This window comes from Archocentrus centrarchus, chromosome 5, assembly GCF_007364275.1.
Source record: "Archocentrus centrarchus isolate MPI-CPG fArcCen1 chromosome 5, fArcCen1, whole genome shotgun sequence".
NCBI classification, from domain to species: domain Eukaryota; kingdom Metazoa; phylum Chordata; class Actinopteri; order Cichliformes; family Cichlidae; genus Archocentrus; species Archocentrus centrarchus.
Window position 1 is genome coordinate 10,897,050 of NC_044350.1, and position 20,570 is coordinate 10,917,619.

At 39.3% G+C, this 20,570-nt stretch overlaps 2 protein-coding genes across 2 annotated transcripts; both read right to left on the reverse strand.

The window, feature by feature from the left end:
* Window positions 1-4,698: 4,698 nt before the first annotated feature.
* On the reverse strand, window positions 4,699-7,528 carry drd5a (dopamine receptor D5a). Its single transcript, XM_030728508.1, has one exon. The coding sequence runs from the start codon at window positions 7,223-7,225 to the stop codon at window positions 5,843-5,845; it is 1,383 nt and encodes a 460-aa protein (XP_030584368.1). The 5' UTR covers window positions 7,226-7,528; the 3' UTR covers window positions 4,699-5,842.
* Window positions 7,529-10,073: 2,545 nt separating this feature from the next.
* On the reverse strand, window positions 10,074-15,991 carry otop1 (otopetrin 1). The gene is made up of 6 exons (XM_030730235.1): window positions 15,607-15,991; window positions 15,254-15,390; window positions 14,721-14,779; window positions 14,395-14,525; window positions 11,267-12,174; window positions 10,074-10,500 (listed from the first exon to the last, which is right to left on the reverse strand). Exons 1-6 carry the CDS (start codon window positions 15,989-15,991, stop codon window positions 10,330-10,332), a joined length of 1,791 nt encoding a protein of 596 aa, XP_030586095.1. The 3' UTR covers window positions 10,074-10,329.
* Window positions 15,992-20,570: the final 4,579 nt, after the last annotated feature.

Here is a 20,570-nt window from a genome sequence, read left to right on the forward strand (position 1 = left end):
TCATGTGATGTCAACATATTGGCAACTTGTCAGGATCCCTTAGCATCACATTTTAATGGATTAGGAACTCCCTTAACATCATTTTTCAATATGCATGGTTGTTGGACAGACTTCAGGAGAAGCCACTAAATGTCTGATACAGACACCGTCACTATAATGAAAACAGTAAAGGAGTGGTTTGAAGTTTTGTCTTCCTTTAACATCACCTGTTTTGTTCTGCCCACGTGAGAGTTTATGCAGGCCATGGAGCCTTTTGGGAAAATAGACACCAGTCGTTGTCTGCATTGAAGCTCACTAGAGTAACTCAAAACCGCAGACTGCGTCAGAGAGGGGAAACGGATGGGATGGCAGCAACAGTTAAAAGAAAATGTCAGAGAGAAATGTCTGATCTTCAAAGTCGAACTGCTCTAATACAAAAATACAACCATGTTTTGGTGATTTGAAAGCGAGCTCTTCTTTAGCAAAGCAGTTCAAAAGAAGTCAGAAAGTTTCTTTTATCTCAAGAACAAAAACACGCAATTGTTAAAATTTAGGTGGAGCTGAAGGAGTCACTGTCTAAGTGGAACACGAAGGTGTCGGTGTAAGACTAAAGAGAGGGGAGAAGATGGAGAGACATTAATATTTGTGAGAGTTCAATAAGAAATGTTATACTGGTCTTTATTATTTAAGCAGCCTACTGCACTCCTAGATGAATGTAAATTAGAGAGTCTTCCAGAAAAATACAGTATAACTCATTTGAAGCCCACTCTACCCCGAGGCTAACTCAGTACTGAGTCACAGTGGTGACAGTGACTTCTACCAACTAATTATGGTAGCAGACATAAACAACCGTCACACTGCACACCTTTTATTCTTTAACTTTTCAAAAAAACCAAAATGAAATCATAATAATAATTCCTGTGTTCACCTCCTGGCTGTCACTTGTCCAATTTCCTTTGGTGGGTTCTTTTGATTGTGCAGCCACCCCGAAGTGTCACTGGAGAAATTCCAGTGAAAAGCATCAACATTGCATCATACATTTTCTTTTTAAATCTTTTTTGTTCAAGTTTGACATTCATGTCATCTGTTAGATAAACACTGCTCACTGCCATTTCAAATTTTCTGCCTTTTTTTTTTTTCCTTGTAAAATGAGCTTGTAGCTGTTTAATATTTTCAAAGGGAACATTTTCTTCTTGGTGTAAACACTGTCAGTCAGTTAGAAGCAGTGATAGTCAGCCATGCCTTTCAGTCTGAAAAAAAGTCACAAAAGCTGCTTAACTTAATGTTTTTTTTAGACTTTTTTTTTTTTTTTTTTAGATTTATTCTGTATTCAGAGTCAGATGATTTTGAAACTGCCCATCTTTAGGTAGTGATGGATAGTCCACTAATACAGGCCAGGTCTGAGTTAGGGTAATTAAAGGATTCTTTCACCCTCCTTTCATCTCGCAGTGATAAGTTCACACCACTCTGAAACAGGAAAGAAACAAATTGAACTGCCTCTCTGCTTTTTCAATCATGACTGAAATCTTTTGAAGAAGAAGAAAGGAGACATGTTGAGAACTGAGCATGCTCGTGTTTCTACTTTCTAACAAGGTATAAAGAAATCTCTCGTAACAGTGGTTCATCTATGTTTTGAATGTGTGTGCTGCATGTGTCTGCCTGTGCGTATGTGTGTGTGAGCGCGTGCAGAGTGATTTTGATGAATGTGTCCTGACGGATGGTGTAACCCCCCCAAAGCCTGCCTCCACTTCCTTTCCAGCTCTCCTGTCATGGCTGAATATCGAGGTCAAACCACCTTTCAAATCTGTTCCACACTGCAAGGGTGCAGCACAGAGAGTGAATAAACACGTCATACCCTGGAATTCTCCTTCTTTCCTATATTTCACTGATTGAGTGAATGAATGCTTTAAAAAATATGTAAAATAAATGACTGCTTTTGTGTCATGACTCCAGATTCAGTTAAACTAGATGTTATGACCTTAGAAACATGACATTAAGACCTCCTACTTTAATTACACCCTGGATTCAACATCAACTTTTGAAAAAAGAAGTGTCAAAGTGCACCACTCCTTAAGATTTAAATATGACCATACCCATCACTGATCCAGAGTTAAATCACAGTCAGATGAGTTGTTGTTGAGCTCTCACCTACTTTTCAAGTCTTACAGAAGCAGCCTATTTTTTCCGTTCAGTCCCCTCCTGTCATCACCTGCCTTTCATCCAAATGGGAAAAACACTGATCAGCAACGGGAAGGAGGTGGGAAGTTAGTATAACATTGAAGCACAGCCTGAGGGCTCCACTTATAACAGGCTTTTTTTCTCAGTGTCATTTAATCTTATTCCCCTGGCATCTGTGTGAAATTTTCTCTGACGAGGGAACATGACTTAATTTCTGCAAAAAAAAAAAAAAAAAAAAAACAGCGTCAAGGGAGATGCTTTGCAGAAGAACAGCTGTGTCATTTAGACACAGCTATCTGTGTAGACACAGATTACCTTTTCCTCTATCACTTAAGTTATAACTGTTAGAATGAGTTATACAATAAGGCTTCACACTTCTTTTTTTTACATGCATAAACTGAGTATGGTCAGCTATGTCTTAATTTACTGTGTGGTCAACAAAATTGAATGTCTTTCCATTTCGTGCTGTCTCATAATTACATTCTTCTGCTTTTTGTTCCAAAGTGATGTTGCTGCAGTTGTTAGTGGTTATCTGATAATTCTACATAAAATTAATTCATCAAATCTGATGCAGTATTACAGAGTATTATCATCACATATAAATTAGTTAAATAAAATAGCAAAATAAAAAGTGAATGTATAAACATTGTTTGTACTATATTTAAGTAGACTCATAAAGCTTAATTTATACTTAAGTGCATTTAAGAGAGCAGTTATTACTCCACTATTTTGTTATGCTTTACACTGAAAGCACATTATAAACTTAGATGTTCATGATGCATCGTATTGATTTAGATTAAGTCATTAAAATTAGCTCCACCTCAACAAAAATGCTCTTTAGGCATTGATGCATTTGTATTAATGCTTTGAATAATTTATTTCAAGACCATTTTGTCGATTTTTACTTGTGTACTTTAATCAACCAAATATTTTGAAGGCAAGACTCGATTACAGTACTTTCACTCTCCTAACTTCATCACACTCAGAATTTAAAGCTTGCACTTTAAAAAAATTTAAATTAAAATATAAGTTATCTTTTCTTTTTTTTCACTCAGTTTTCTGCTTTCTTAAAATCTGCCTGTGTTACCCACAATTTGACCAGTTTCAGTTTGCTCAGAGATTTGGATCTCTGATACCAACAGAGGCAAATAGCCTCAAGCAAACATGAGTAGCCCCAGATGTTTTTTCTTTGCTTTATTTTTCAACTTGTTGTCTTCAAGTGATGCTCAAACAGAAACTCACAAATTTTATGCAGAATTTTTTGCACCTTCCTAATTAGAGACAAACAGATTCTTTTTTTTTTTAATCATGGGTTGTAGGAAGCTGCTTATCAAGAAATATGAACAAACTTTGATGTGGGGCTCCCCTTTAAATAATTCTTTCATCACTGCCTGCATATATCACATAAATGACAGCAAACAAAACATCTTGGGTTGATATTTAAAACCGGAGTTCATACAAAGTAAAAAGAAAGTATTCAAAAAAATGCAAATTAGGTTATTTTGGAATTAATTATCTTGTGTTTTTCTGTTGTACATTAACATATTGCAGTAAATGGCTTCCTTGCAGTAATGCAGATTCAATATAGAAGACTGGGGAGCCTGACTCATTGGCACAGACTTTCTTTTGTTTATACAGCCATAATATGCATGCTCTCCAGCAGTCATTGCACTGTTAATCCTTTCCTACTCACACATTAATTTGGCCAATACATGTCACTCATCCAAAAACTTAATAAAGCATTGAACTGGAGTGTAATGTATCCAGACTCCAGAGGTCAATCAGACAAATGATGGGATTAAAACACATAAGTCTTGATTAATGTAGCAAAAAAGTTGCATTTTCTGTTTCCTTGTGCCAAGATGCAGTGATGAAACCGTGAAGGGATTTTCACATAGTGGGTTTTGTCTTTTGTTGAAAGAAAAGCTGAACTAACAAATGCCTTTGGCAAATCAAAGTGTTGCGTCTGATGTATTGTGTTATTTACTACCTCTATATGCTGGTTGGTTTCTAGATGAAGTGTTGATATTGGTTCAAAGAAAAATAAATTGCAAGTATAAAAACAAGCTGCTTTACTTCCATGTTTGCTCTTTGTACTGCCTGACCTACACAACCTGTACCACTCTTACTTCAAACCTGTCTTCATATGTCAGAGAAAATACACCAGCTGCCCAAAACCTGTGGAAGACAGGTCAGATCAAGGAGGTGTCCTGGAGGGGCAGCAGCCTGTATACCATGTAACCGCATAACCACAGTGTTCTTCAGTTTGAGTCCACCTGGGACTTCCGCTGCATGTTACGTCTCCTAGCTTGCTGTCAACATTTCCTGTCACTCCCAACTGTCAAACGTTTCAAAGAATGCAAAATAACAAAAGAAGAACTGTTTCAAACGACTGGCTCACATGTGAATGGGCATACTGTAAGAATGAAGTCACTTCTTATTATGCTTAAAATAAAATTTTCCAAGCTGCAGATATACCATTTGGAAAACCTATTAACATGAATATCAGTTTTAGGAAGATACCAGCTCACTCTGTTACTCTCAGCATGACAGCATTTTATTAGACAAATAATGACACACTTCACTGTTTAAAGGACAGTAGTATACATTCAGATCAGGTCATCTGTACAGTACAAAGATAAGAGAGAAATGTGGGAGAAGTTATGTATGACATCCAGTTGTGTTGGCCCAGTGGCCTCACGTGTACGTAGGCTTCTATAGCAACATTTCCTCTAGTTGACATGACACTGTACCCTTGTTGAGTTTGCTGATGCACTCCTTGAAGTCTTTGGTCACTCTTTCTAGGTTTAGTTATTCCAGTCATTGTGGAGTCGGGCTCACAAAGCAGATGCATTACAGTAGTTTTGGCCTCAACAAGAAATAAAGGATCACAAAAAAGATTAACAGTTTTAATTGTTGAAATTACTCTGGTGATTCATAGTCACACAGAGAGATTCCCTTTTTGTATTTATAGCATTAGATTGTGTGATTTTCACCATCTAGGTGTGCTGCAAAAGTCACCGGGGTGGGTGCAGTGGCAAAACGCTTTAATACTGCATTTTGGCATCATGTAACTTGAACTCTACAGGACACATTCCTTTTATGTCTCAAAGCTGTTATTTGAATAAGCAATAAGGCGCTGAAATGACTGCATTTGACTGTCTTGGTTTCACTGTCTGTAAGGCTTTCCCCCAGTTTTCATACTCAGTGGAAAGGCGAGCACTGAATACACATGAAGTTAATAAGCAGCAAAGAGTTTTCTTTATGAGTTCTCTATGAGTTTTTACAAACACTTTCCCTCGGTGTGGATGAACATTAGACAATGATGCCATTAAAGCCTTTGAGTAAACAACAGCTTTAGCAACACTGAACCTTGAACAAATGAACACAGACTTCACTTGTCATTTAAATAAACACCTACACATCAATTTGTTTCAGAACAAGACAACATCACATTTCATGTCAGGTTGGCCTGCAGACACATGCCCCTGCTTAAGTGTCCGTTAGAGGGTTCCTAGACACTCCCCACCCCCCAACAAGCAGCTAGGGCTGCAGCACAGTAGCTCAGAGACCTGACTGCGGGCGCCCTGTGGAGAGGAGCTTCCGAAGCAAAAGAGCTGAATGAACAATTAAATTATTATCAATACATCCAGTTCCGCACGGGGAGACACGGGGAGGTGTGGAGTCAGTGTAATCCATTGGGTGTGAATGGTGACATCCTGTCAAGGCTGATGTCTGCCTCGCAGTCCTCCAGGTCACAAACCGAGTCGGTGGCATTTTCATGGTTGTGAGAAAACTGTGAAATCCTGTCGAAAGTCTCTTCATGCTCAATACATTCAACGACATTGGGGATCATATTCACATAAGCGTTCACGATTTCTTTGTGGATGAGGGTATCTTGGTTATATGACACAAGCTCGTTGCTAATGTTAACAGTTTCCACCGGTGTGTTGGAGCAGAAATAGCGGCAGCCCAAGAGGCTGGCGAAAGCCTTCCTGAACTCGGCATTGAAGGCGTAAATGATGGGATTCAGGGAGGAGTTGGTCCAGCCGAACCACACGAAGACGTCAAAAGTCGTCTCGCTTACGCACGGTAGACCCGCATCCCGATCTGCCGCCGGCCTATCGCAGAACGGGACCATGCAGTTTAAAACGAAGAAAGGTAGCCAGCAACACACAAAGACACCCATGATCACTGACAGAGTTTTGAACACTTTGGTTTCCCGTTTAATCGATGTTTTCAGTGTGTTGTGGTGTTGGCACTCTATTCTGTTGGTCCTGCAACTTTGCGCGTGTTCTGCCGCTCTCTCCAGAGAAGCTATTCTCCTAATTTGTATTTGTGCAATACGATATATTCTGGTGTATGTTACAATCATAATTGCCACGGGGATATAAAAACTTATCAACGAGGAGGATATCGCATACTCTCTGCTCAGACTGGAGTCGCAGTTTTCCTCTACCTGCCTACTTGTGGAAGAGTTGTGCGCCCCAGCCATGTCGTCACTGCTGGCTTTGTGCCAGTTAAGCTGGACCGGTATGAATGAAATGAGCACAGACAACGTCCAAGTGATGCTAATCATAACAAAGGCAACTCGCTGGGTCATTTTCCTCTCGTAGCGGAAGGGACTGGAGATGGCCCAGTATCTATCCACGCTGATAATGCAGAGGTTAAGGATGGAGGCGGTGGAACACATAATATCGAAAGCAACCCACACATTACAGAAAGTGCCAAAAGGCCAATAGCCAGCTACTTCTGCCACAGCTTTCCAGGGCATCACTAGGACGGCCACGAATAAATCCGACAGAGCCAGGGACACGATGAAAATGTTGGTGACTTTGGTCCGCAGGTGCCGAAAGCGCAGCACCGCGGAACAGACCAAGATGTTCCCCAACAGGGTCCATAGGATAAGCAGAGACAGCAGACAGCCTGTCACTGTACGTGCTACCATATCCCTTCTCCCGTCGCTTTTTGCCTCAGTTTCAGTGCTGTTCCACATAATCTCTCCTAGGGGTGCCTGCGCAGAGTCAGTCCCCTGCACTGATGAGAGATACTTTGCTGGATTCTCCATTTGCCTCTTCAAGTAAAACTGAAGTCCATTGCTCCATACGCAGGGACGGGCTCAGTTATCGGCCAGCCATCGTACTGTCCCCAATGTCCAGTTTGACTGCGAGCCTCATGTGGAGTGCGAAACAGAAGGGACGAGAGAATTGCGCGCGTTAAAACTGAGTCAGGCGACGTGTCAGGTACGCTGAGGGGCTGAAACACAGCACGCAGTGGCGGGCGCATGTTGCAGCCTTTACGGTTGGATCGTCTGACCTGCCTTCCACTGTGAAGCTTTCAGTACAAGATATCCTGAGCGTGGCGTGGGTAAGGAGAGAGTCCCAACACATCAACTTAACCAGGGCTGTGCGCGTACACCGACACTGGCGTGCGTAACACGTGCGTGTTACGCATGGCAGTCCACTGCGTCGGGAGTGGGTAGAGAGGAAGGAAGCCTTCGGCATTTTCAGGAATATTTATATGTGGATTTTCCAAAGTAAGCAGTTACAAACTTCCTATCAGCCTCGAGTTTTTATCCATTTATGGATCGTCTTTTTCCTAGTGTGGTGTTTATATTTGACACATTATTATTTCTGCAGATTTCAGCAACAGCACCATAAACACTACACACACCCATGTAGCACAGAACTGACCTTACTCATTGGCTATAACATTGCAGAGCTGTCCATGGTGCTGAAAGCTGACTATCTATCTATCTATCTATCTATCTATCTATCTATCTATCTATCTATCTATCTATCTATCTATCTATCTATCTATCTATCTATCTATCTATCTATCTATCTATCTATCTATCTATCTATCAGGCTTTATTAGGCATGGTGCTGGTATTTCATTTATCCTTTAAAAACTCTAGTGAATAATAAAAATGAAAAAGGAAAGCTCGTCTAACACATATGTGGTTAACACATATGTTGGTAGGTTGCTTTTCATACTTTTATTGCGTTTGCCTTAATGAAAAAAAAATATGGGAATTTTAAAATATGGAAAAAAGATTCTTTTTTCTTTTTTCAGTAGTCCTTTGCCTCCTGATGGACGCGACTGAAGGTCATAACCCACCCATTTAACAGAGTTGTCCGAACAGGTGAGTCACATTCACACTCTCAGGGGGCACGTTAGGCCGGGAGCTGCTTTGTGCCTGTGCCGCAGCCGCGCCGTTTCCGGCTTTGAGACGTCACGGATATTTTTAGACGCCTCCGCCTGCCTGTCAAATCGTTCTGACACAACGTTAAAATCATCCCCCGACGCCCGCTGCCATATTCTCTGAAGTAGCATAAACATAAGCTCGTGATGTCATGTCAGGAGACAACCTGTGTCCGACACAACATTTACTTTTTACGCAGACAACAGATGTTACTGCAGCCCGGGAATTAACACTGAATTCTTATATCTGCAGACGAGCTTGCGTGACGATGGCTGGAATAGATGACTGATAGTGTGTTTATACGCATTACTACTGCTAATTTAAACACAAAATAATATGATTTAGAATCAAAGAAGTCACAAATAGAAGCACAATTGTGCATTTTTTGTTTGTTTGTTTTTGTTATTGCGTTTTGCAACTTTGTATTTCTTAAAAATTTAAATGTCTAACTTTACGAGAAATCGTAAAGCAGTCATTTCAATGAAGCCTATTATGCGGTATCCTTAGAGTGCTCAAAGCAGTCTTAAAAACATGAATATGTTGCGCCATCCTGTGGTGCAAAGGTATACAACATCTGCGGCCCATCCAGACGTTTATTGATCCGTCAGGAGTTCCAAGCTGATTACACAAGAAGCGATAACATAAAGAAAACTATTTATTTCTATAGACAAAAGGTATAAAATCACCTCTACTTTACACATAATTCCTTCATAGCACCATTTAATTTGAATTTTATAAAATCATGTCACACCCTCTGAGTGATTTTGATCAGTATTGTAACAGTATTTACAAATATGGCAGAAAAATCAGCAATACAAAACATTTTTGCAAAACTTGGCACATATTGAGATCACATAAAGTATATAGCACCAGGCTGAGAACCTGCTGGATGTCTGACGGAAATGTTTGGATGATGTGATGCAGACTTGTACAGTACAGTTTGTTTATAATATAATATAGAAAACTAAATGCTGTCATTTATGTCACTGTTTTTTATTGCTGGTCCTTCAGATGTAAACATCAGTCCATGGTGCCATCTGGCAGTTGTCACTGCAAAAGTGAGTTGTTCTAATAATCCTGTCCTTATATATAATTGTGTTAATGTACATGAATTCAGAGTTATATATTATCTCACTTTGCTATTTCTAAAATCAGCTCCACAACAGTAAAATTATATTCAATGCAACTTCTTCATCAGTTCAAAAGAGCAGCAAATCAGAATGCAGGAAGACACTGAGGAACCTTAAATGACTGAGAGAGCCAATTAAGTGCTACATCTGAGAACTAATATCCAGCTCAAAAAATGATTTAATTTGTTGTGCTTAGATTGGCACTTGCATCTCAACTGTTCACTAACCTAACTATTTAGGCAAGTAAATGAGAACCTTAGCCATGTAAAGTATGGACATTTTAACTGCAGACGAAGTAAGGGTCAAGTGGCACAGCACTGATCTTGTGGAGGTGTGAGACTAATAAGTGTTTATGTAGCTCCACTGTACTGTTTTCACATGTGGTAATCAAGTTAGTAGTCTGTTATTATACTGTTGTTATTATTATTATTATTATGTTTTCAGTCACTAATATGAAATACAGAAAGCGTATGTCAGATAAAGCATACACTGCACATGATCTACCTGTTAGAAAACCCACTGAAATGTAACTACTATGCAAAAAGTTCAACGGGCCCTTGCTAAATTCATAAAACCAATTATTTTCCATCACTATCTTTAATAACCCTTGGGTTACACAAGGTAATTCTTTAAGGAACCAAAGCTAATAGGTTTGTCTTCCACTGTAATCCCCACACTGAAGGACCAACATTTGTCTCCACAGCTTACTTTCAAGTCCTTTGGCGTGTGATCCAGATTGCCTCATGAACGGTTGACCTGTGCTGTGAGACACACTCAGGAGTCAGTGGTGACATGTGTTCGTTTGCGTGTTGGCATTGTCAGTCATTTGCTATTTTGTCAGACTTGGTGGAACACCTCGAAGAGGGAGGCGACTGAGTGCATGCGGTAGAAAAGGTTTATAGGAATGGCAAAATTGAGAACTGTGCTCCATACGCTGAAGCCGAATATCTCCTGTTCCAGCCCATTGTCGTATTGTGGCCTGCAGCCAAAGGCAGGAAGAATCCACAGCTGAAAGAGAGAAAAAGAAACGGAATAAGTTAAACCTGAATTCACAGACTTTTAGCCCAACAACCCGTCGAGATAGAAACACAACAGTGTCATTTTATCTGTCTTAAAGTTGTTTGTTTATATTATACCTGCCACTCATTAAGCAAAAACTGCTGTAAAATTAGTCTCTATTGTCTCTCCTTTTAGCCATATTTTTGCTTCCATTGCTTCTTGACAAAAATATCTGTTTCCTTAGTGGCTCAATGCTCATCTTTATTCACCAGCTAGTTATTCACTTACTCACTTCAGAGATAATCTCACCAAAATTAACGATGTCTTCCTGTCATTGTTACAGGTCACGGAGCACTTCAAGGACTTTAAGAGTTTTGTATCTGGGAACAGTTACACAATACTGCTGACAAGATTAGTGAGACTAAACCAAAACAACAACAATGTTGGGCTTTAAGGTGCTAAAATGCTCCACAGAACTGAGGGGAACTGCTGACTTGAATGAAAGCTCTCTTTAGGTGTATTGCTATGGTAACTGAATTAATTGTTTACACAAATGTATGAATTACAGAAATTTAAAATAAACAGACTGTTATTTCTCTTTCTTAATGAAAATTAACTTCAAATGTAAATGAGTAAACGCGATTGGATTTGGATTTTAAAATGCACATTAAATTAAGTTTCAAATTCCTGGTACATGTTCATATCAGCTACATTCAATCAACTACCTAATTAAAAAAAAAAAAAAATCATCACAGACTGTTTAATAAATGCTTACCGAAACGTTACACATAATCAGTAAAACAGCAATATTCTTCAGGATCTGCCTCTTTATATTTGGGCACGCCTCTATTTTGTTTCCCACAGGCAGCGGCATCTCTGTGTGTTTCTGTGGACATTTATACACCTGTCCACTCTCCCCCTGCTCATTATCAGTGGTGACACAGGTCCCGTCTGGAGATTCAAAAGTTCGGTTGATGATGCCGTTGTACGGTGGAGCGGGAGAGGAAGTGACTGAGAAGACTTCTTGAGTAGCTGGTAACTCAGGGTCCTGCCCCTCTTCATTCTCTTGCCGGCGATATAGGGACTCTGTGATGAACAAATTCTGGACATACTTCTCCAGCACAGTTAACAGAGAGTAGGTAAAATTTGTCCAGCGGTAAGGAGGGCTGCTCTTGGTGCCTAACACAGCCACTATGCTGCACCATGATATGAACCAGGAGCCAATGGAGGATCCAAACAGCAGCTCTGTGTCCAACTGCCTTGATGGGATCTTGGAGGTGTCCAGCGGCATGTGGTTCACTCGGTATATGAATAGACCTAAAGCACAGGCGAAGGACATGATCGCCAGCATGACAATGGCATAAATGTAGAACATGGAAATGGCTGATTGTCGCATTTGGAGGGACTTCCCTACATTGGTAATGTAGACCACCAGTATCCCAATAGTACTGGCCAGTGCAAGCAGACCCACAACAGGACCTAAGATCAAGCCCTGGAGTTTGGTAACGTGCTTTTTCAGGTTTGAAGTGTGTTCAATGGTGCGTCCAATATTCTTCCACATGATGAAAAGCAAGGCAGAAACAAAGATGTGGTATTCAATATTGAAGGGGTAGAGATAGGAGAGGCTGGTGGAGAACATGGAGCATGTGCTGGTGGTGCAGTTACATGGTGGCTCTGAGTACTCTGGAAAAAACAAATGAAAATTGGGCAAATGCATGAGATACAGGGAAAAGTATAACAAAAAGAAAATGATTATGCCAATGCTGCTGTAGATTAGTACAGTTTGTCTGTTTTTTGAGAGAAGAACAAAATCATCTATTTGGATATAATACCGGTCATGAAGAGTAACAGAAAACCTAAATGTCTGAAACAACGTAAGTCTAAAATAGAAAAAATAAACAGTAAATATTTACTACACTGATAATAAAATGGATTACATTACGATGGACTGATGGTTTGAGGTCTGACTCAACATCAAATGTGCCATTACTGCATGTACAGGTCAAAGAGTAATGTACAAGACCGATTCCAAAAGTAAAAGCATCATTCAATCATTTGCAACTCTCATAAATGCATATTTTATTCATAAATAGAACATAGAAAAGATATCAAATGTTTAAACTGAGAAAATGCACCATTTTAAGAAAATAAGGTAATTTTGAATTTGGTGTCAGCAACCTTTTTAAAAAAAGTTGGAATAGGGGCAAAAAAAGGCTAAAAAAATGTTAAGTGGTACTAAGAAGAAACAACTTTAGGAACATTTTGCAGCTAACCAGGTTAATTGGCAGCAGGTCAATAAAAAGAGCATCTTCAAGAGGCAGAGTTTCTCAGAAGTAAAGATGGGCAAAGGTTCACCAATCTGCAAAAAAAAAAAAAAAATGTCTACAAATTCTGGAAAAATTTCAGAATAAGAATTTTTTAATTTTTTCTAGAAAACATGGACACTGCCTCCTCAGGACTAAAGAGGACCCGGACCATCCAGTTTGTTGTCAGTACTCAGTTCATCTGCATCTCTGATGATATGGGGGTGCATATCAGTGCCTGTGGAATTGGCAGCTTGCACATCTGGAAAGGCACCATCAACTTTGAGGGGGTATATACAGGTTTTAGAACAGCAATTTCAGCAAGATAATGCTAAACCGCATACAGCATCTGTTACAACAGCATGGCTTCATAGTAGCCAAGCCAACTTTATTTGTGTAGCACTTTAAAACAGCAGGTAACATTAAGAACACAATAAAAATACAAAAATAAATAAAACCATTTAAAACATAAATAAAATGATAAGTAAAATAAATAAATAATCAATAAAAGTCAACTCTCAGACTGTGGCCAATGAAAAGAGGTGGGTTTTAAAAAGTGACCTAAGGTCTGGACTGCAGGCAGACCTTAAGTCTGCTAGTAGTCCAGACTACTATTCTACTGTCACTATTAGAGGAATGTGGGTGCTGTAATGGTTTGTCTGCAGTCCAGACCTTTCATTAATGAAAACATTTGGCTCATCACGAAACAAAAAATATTACAAAGAAGACCCAGGGCTGTTGAGCTTGCATGTCAACTGACATTCTGGTTTGCTGCCATCAAATTCAAAATGTGTTAATATTTTTCTTATAATTGTAACATTTCTTTTTTTTTTAAATAAAATTTATGAGCTCTCCAAATTACCCCATTTAACAAAATTTCTTTTTTTTTTTTGAGTTGGGGTTGTACTAAACTTTTAAACCAGACTGAAATGAAATAAGAGAGTGCTCTGTTTAGGTTTAGGTTTAGGTTTATTCCTAGCTGAATACATATGCACCTTGTAAAATCCATTTTTGGGCTTTTTGCACTTACTCGTTATACAGTCCACCACCACATTCTATGGTTATGTGGTTGCCCTCTAGATCTTAAGCCCCCTCCCACTTCACCTGCTCCTTGCCCTCATCATTCCCCACCATTCCCTCAGAGCCCACTACTATGGTCATGCACCCTTTAATTAAAAAGTGAACAACAGTCAAGGTGCAGCCAGCCTCACAGCCGGATATGAAGAGGAGCAGCTGAGCCCCTCAACCCTCGGCTTAGATGTATCAGTTACTGTAATTGCAGCACCCCTGGGACTAAGCTGCCTGGGGACAAAGCCGTCTGAGGTTAAGCGGGGGGTTGCCAAGGAAGGTGGTGGTGGCTGAAGTGTGGGGATAGGGCTGTGGGAGGGGGGCTGAGCACGGGCAACAATGTCTGTCTCCTGAAACCTAATAGAGAGACGTTCGACATGAACAAGACCTGCTGAGCAGTCAGGCTTACCTCGCTTCCACCTCCAAACCCTCCTCCCTTTCCTTTTTCTTTCATCCACTGAAGTGAGCTTTCAAGTGGACTATTGTACTTTTCTTCTAAGAACAAGCCTGCAATCGACCCCCAGGTCCTTACCTATAGTGAGGTTTTCAAGGCCCAGGGCAGAGAGCGTTCGCTTATGGTTGTTTAAGAAGTGTTCAGCCTCTGCCATGACACCACTGCACCACAGGAGGAGGTTGGTAAAGACTGCATGGATTACACCAAATCTGAGGAGACAACAGTTGAACATAAGATAAGACCAATCATCTAACAGCAAATGTAAATGACAGGATTTAGTTGTCTTGTTGAGCTTGTTTCATGCCACTGCTTTAAAAACTATGAACACATTTTTTGTGATTTACAGGTGCAAAGAAAAAGAAGATATAATTACTAAATCTTAAGTTATAGCACATTTCACACACCTCTCAAATGTTTCAAAGCTCTTGATGACATCCTTGATGTGAAACCAGAGAAAATGCACCTAAATAAAACCCAACAAAGAGTCATATCCAAAATGCACTTTAGTGATTTTATCAAGCTCCAGAAATATACTTCATAATATAGTAATTATTTACTTAATTATATACTCAATTATATTTAAGTCCATTCATCTAAAGATTCCCACTGTCATATCGCCACCCTCTTAAAATAATGACCTAAGTCATTTTTTTTTTAGGTTTTTCAGAAAAGACAAAAAAAAAAAAAAAAAACTTAAAAATTTCGTTAAAAAAAGACTTAGGCCATTATTTTAAGGGGGTGACGAAATGCAATTACACTCGACTGACATGCTAACATGGACAATGATCGGATTATACTGTTGCAGCAACTCTTTCTGCTTGCCTTATCAACAAGGAGCACATTATTCTAAGATCTTAAGTGGTACACGAAAGAGAAGAAAAAGATACTGCTAAAAGATTATCACTTTATTGAAATTAAACAGGAGCTGTAAACTTACCTGTGCTAAAGTGTGAGTTGCGTGGATAACAGGATTTACCACGAGCACTACCGACAAACAAGACTGAAAACCAACATAATACCCAACTCGGAAAGCATCCATAATCAGTGAAAGGAGAGCAAATACAGTCAGACCACCTACCGAGAAGAAAGAAAAAGACCTCGTTAATAAGAGCACCAATTAAAATGAATGAAGTTTTGTTTTTGTAACAAAACTAGCAGTCTTTAAGTTCCCTTTAAGTTGTGAAACGAGCCTTTAGTGGCCACGCGCATAAAGCGCTTTCATTGTCACACTAACGACAAAGAATAGCATAAATATTTTGCGCACTTACATGTGCAATCACCCGAACTCACCCCTTATCCAGGATGTGACGGCGTGTGCATCTTTCTCGGTCCTTGCGCTCTTCTGCCTGTCCCTCACCAAAATGTACCACATCATCCACATCAGCTGGAGGACCATCAGGCACGTAGTAAAGGACTGCATATGCTCGATCTTGACAGAGGAATTCTGTTGTGCAACGGCGAGCATCAGCGCCGCCCCGATCAGCAGCAAATTGGTCCCGTATTGCCCGCTCAGGATCTCTGCGTTCTTCTTCGGATAGTCCCCCGACAAACTAAGTTTTAGTTTGGTGAAAATCTTCTTGTCCTGCTCGGGACTGGATGACGAGGAGGAACTGTTGCTATACTTGTTCAGATACATAATATCCAAGCCGCTGTGTTCCACCATGGTGAGAGGCATGTGTGAAAAGCGCAGTGCTAAGAGGAAAGTCAAAGCCGTGCGCTATAAGTGCATTTGAGGGAGGCGAGACGCCTAACCTGTTGCCTCTAGGTGGGGATTCAGATAGGTAGGTACCGTGCCAAACATGCATTCAATCTTCAAGATCCGGCTCAGTGGACACGCATAGTTTCAATGGGCTTCATAGATGCCATTGTCATCTTGTAACCCTGGAACAAATATCAGGCTCGCTGAGTCACTGAAAATGGAAGATTGTGTTTCAGTCTTTCCGTGAACGCAATCCTCTTGGAACTCCCATACATTTACAAAAAAAAAAAATAGCTGAGTCTGCTGTGCCAGCCATTGAGCAGGCTACTTAAAGAAAAAAGAAGAAGAAGAAAAAAAACTGTACGTGGGCTTATCCACAAAAACAGAAAAAAAGAGATTTGCCCAAATCCAGCTCTTTAGCGCAGCTGCCAGACAGTCTTTCCAAGTCTGCTATCAGGTGTTAAGCGTACACGCCTGAATGAGATGAAAGAGAACATGACATTTCTGCGATTTTTACAGGCTGCAGTTAAGTTGCCTGTTGTGACAATGACTTAAATCTGTGTTCCTAACGCAAATCCACTTGGGGTTGAGATGTGGTTAAAATTTTTGCTTTCAAGTTGGTTAAAAAAAAGAGAGAATCGGATTTCACTCGTCAAGTATACAATGGCTTTTTGTGAGTGGATGTCAGGGAGACCATGTAGGCCATCAGCAGAGAGACCTTTTATGGATTTGACCATGTAACCTATTAAATACAATCAGCCTAACAAAAGAATAACTGCCCACACAGATTGAGGTAATTAACGTGATGTGAAGTTTCACATTTCATCTGTCACGCAACTACTGTCTACAATTCAACGAGGCAACCTTTCCTTAAAATCTTTTGCATTTTTAGTCTTACCTGTTGTGTTACCTGTCTTACCTAATGATGTAAGAGATAGTTGTTGCTCGCCACTGTGAACAACAGTCTTTTAAAATCTTTAAAATCAGAATTTTTAAGAAAATCCTGGCTGAAACACAATGATACAATGATCGCTTTGTCTGTCATAATAAATAGGGTTAAAACACCAAAAAATGAAAAATACTAATTTTGATTCTCTTGCCAGTATTATGCAGCAAAAAAAAAAAAAAAAAAACCTGCAGAACGCCCCCGCCGACTGGAGCGTTTCGTGTAACTGTTTTGGAGCTATCAGTGAACTGTGGAAGACAAACAGTCTCTTTCAAGCGTGGGAAACCTTTTGTCTCTGATTAGCTGTCCATCAGCCTATTGCGCAGAACTCTCCACAATGGCATCACGAGTGTTCAAACGATGATCTATTCAAGCTTCATCTCATTTGCTGAGTGGACCATTGATTTCTCGATCACCGATGATAAGTACACAGTCTCACACAGAAAAAAAGACGAAAATCTATTCGCATTCAGGAGACTTTTGACTGAATTTGGAAATGCACATTTTAGCCCTTCTGCAACGTCTGGCTCCACGAAACAGAGCAAAGATAAATGAATTTCAGAGTAGCTTGAGGGAAATCCACCAACAACTGGATTTAATGTAAAAGCCTTTAAAAAATCTTTTAAACGATCTTAAACTTATCATTTCGGATTAGTGTGCCATATTATATCATACAGATGAGGACAAAATTATTAGCCCTTCTATGAAATTTAAATTTTTATCAGAATTTTTTCCAAGTACTTTTTTAACAGAGCAAGAGATTTTAATATATAATTTCTAAACATACAACTTTTCTTTGGAAAGCATAAATAATGTCTATTTGCACACAATAACAATTATTTTAGAAAAAGTTACCATGGTCAATATTATTATTATTAATAATAATAATATTAATAATAATAATAAAACAGAATTTCTTTTCTTTTCTTTTCTGAGCAATAGCATAAACCACTGCTGTGCAACAATCAGTGTTCCAATGCATAGTTAAAACTGAGGGTTATCTTCCCATTTGCACACAGTGTAAAAACTTCCAAAAGGATTTGAGCTGTCACTTAAGAAAGCAATCATGCCAAAAACAAAAGAAATCAGTTTAGACTTGAGAAAAAAATGTTGATTCTCACAGAGCAGGAGATTGATGTACAAAGTTATCACATGTTTCTAAGTGTCAAGAACTGGAGTGAGAAGTATCATCAAGAAATTCAAAGAGAGCCACACAGTACAGAACAAGCCTGGCAGAGGTAGGAAGTGAAATATTTCAAAGACTCTCAAAAGAAAACTAGTGAGATGTGGCTAAAGACCTCAGAATAACTGCCAAGACACTAACCAAGTTGTATAATTTGTAACAAAATTGTAGTCTCAAAATGACAAACACTACAACGGTGCAGTAATGGACTGCGAGGTTGCAGACCGAGAAAACCTCCACTTTTGCAGAAGAGACACCTTCAAGCCAGACTGAAGTATGCAAAAGGACACCATGGAGAAAGATTATGTATACTGGAAGCGCATCCTTTGGTCAGATGAGATGAAACTAGAGTTCTTTGGCCACAGAGGAACTGCTTATGTTTGGAGAAAGAAGGGAGAGGCGTACAACACAAAGAGCACTGGTCCCATGTGAAACACAGTGGTGGGGGTAGTATGCCCTTAAGGATGTGTTTGGAATTGAGAATCTCATCAATTATATGCAAAGATTCTGAAAAAAAGATTTCAAGCAGTGAGCAGGAAAACTGGATCGTCGCTTTGCTTTCAAACACACCAGAAGACGATCAAATCTGGAGAAGCTTGAGAGACTCACCAAAGAAGAAGCGGCTGGGAATGTTCAGCAGATGTTTGTGAGACTTGTTGCAAACTGCTACAAATGACTGCAGTGTTATTCAGCAAAAAGGATGCAGAAATGACTATTAGCATTAGAAGGCTAGTTTTCTTCAAACTTTATTAACAATTAATAAGTATATACACAAGATCTTACTGTCAGGGTTACATAAAAGAAAAAATAAAATAAGAGGAATATAAAAACAATAATAAAATAACAATATACAAAGTAAATATATTACAAAATTATTAACATGAAAGCTGTCCAAAATATTATTTGTTTTAATTGCCTTCTTATTCTCCAGTGCTGTATTGAAGAAGTTCTTGACAGAAGTGGCTAATATTTGGTTTCTCTGTCTTTAGGAGTCTGTCCATCTAATTTTATGAATAGGAAAATTTCCTAGGAGCAGCAGAAGTTGAGTGAAGTAGGTGAAGTCTTTGTCCATGTCCTCAAAACACACTATAATGTCCTTCTCTTTAAGTTGAATTATTTGTCCCGTTTTCTGCCAAATGTAATGTTTAAATCAGTCCAGAACATTCTGACATGTATACACTGATAAAATAGATGATGTGCTAGTTATTTTGACCCATGTATACTGTATATCTACGGATCCCCGCAAGGGACATTGGAGAAAAAAAAAAAAAAAAAACATAGGAGGAAAAAAAAGATGCATTTTTGCGAGATCCCGAGTTACTTTTGCGAGATCTCTCAAAAGTTTTTAATTTCAGGCCATGCGCTTCCGCGTATACGGCAGTCAGGCAGTTAGCCAGCTTCATTCCTTCATGTCTGTACAGGTTAAATTCAGTAACCGCTGAATTATGAATTAAAGACGACTTTTTCTGTCAATCTCTGTCGCCGATCCTTTGGACGTCCTGACAGTTAAGATTAACGCGGAAGCGCGTGGCCTTAAATGAAAAGCTTTCGGGTTTTTTTTTTTTTTCTCTTTCTCCCATGTCCCTTGCGGGATTCTGTACGTATATGCTCCACTATACTGTGGTGTGAACAAAAACGACAGCAGCTGTTAGTAGTCACTTTTTTTTTTAAGTAATAATAGAACACAGTGAAAGGGGCCATTCTGATTACCCCAGACACATAAATGTTTTCCCTGCAAATTTTTAAATTAAAAAAAGAGAACGTTACTACAAACTAAAAAATAAAAAACTAAAATCTAATTTTACCACTGACATTAGCTACAAACCTACTTTGAATTGCTACACTGAATAAGTAATTCACACTGGAAGTAAAAAAAAAAATTTTTTTTAAAGTTAAATTGACATTATTTCCAATTCACATCTTTTTATATTTTTAGGTTACTGGTTCAGGGATTCAAAAAGAAATAAACTGTCAGTTATTGTACTGCAGTACACTTCACCACTGGAAAAACTGTTCAGTCTGCATTATTACTTCATTTGTTTGGTTGCTATAATAAGTCAGGTCAAAGAAAAACTGATTACCATGTTGGAAGCTTTTTGTTGGTCTTAGTCCAAACTTTGCTGGAATGGCTCAAACAGTTCTGACTCATCAGAACCTCTGGAGGTATCCTGCAGTGTCTGGGATGGAGATGTTAGATCATTTGGCTCCAGTGGACTGTAGAGTACCACATCAGTGGACTGGACTTGTTTCAGAGGATCCTACAAATGTTTGATGGGATCTTGGAGGCCGACTTGGTTCCCTGAGTAGTTTCTATCCTCTTGAAGGTGTGCTGTTGCTATGGGAGGGTGTGTTTTGCCTGAGAAGTTATTTGGTTGTGTAGTATCTGTCAAAGTACTATCACATGGATATCACGACCCAAGGTTTTT

Coding starts and splice junctions, on each gene's coding strand:
- otop1 (XM_030730235.1), bottom strand. CDS start 15,991: ATGCCTCTCACCATGGTGGAACACAGCGGCTTGGATATTATGTATCTG. Junction 14,526..14,720: donor AGCTTTGAAACATTTGAGAG/GTGTGTGAAATG, acceptor TTGTCTCCTCAG/ATTTGGTGTAATCCATGCAG. Junction 10,501..11,266: donor TGATTATGTGTAACGTTTCG/GTAAGCATTTAT, acceptor TCTCTCTTTCAG/CTGTGGATTCTTCCTGCCTT.
- drd5a (XM_030728508.1), bottom strand. CDS start 7,225: ATGGAGAATCCAGCAAAGTATCTCTCATCAGTGCAGGGGACTGACTCT.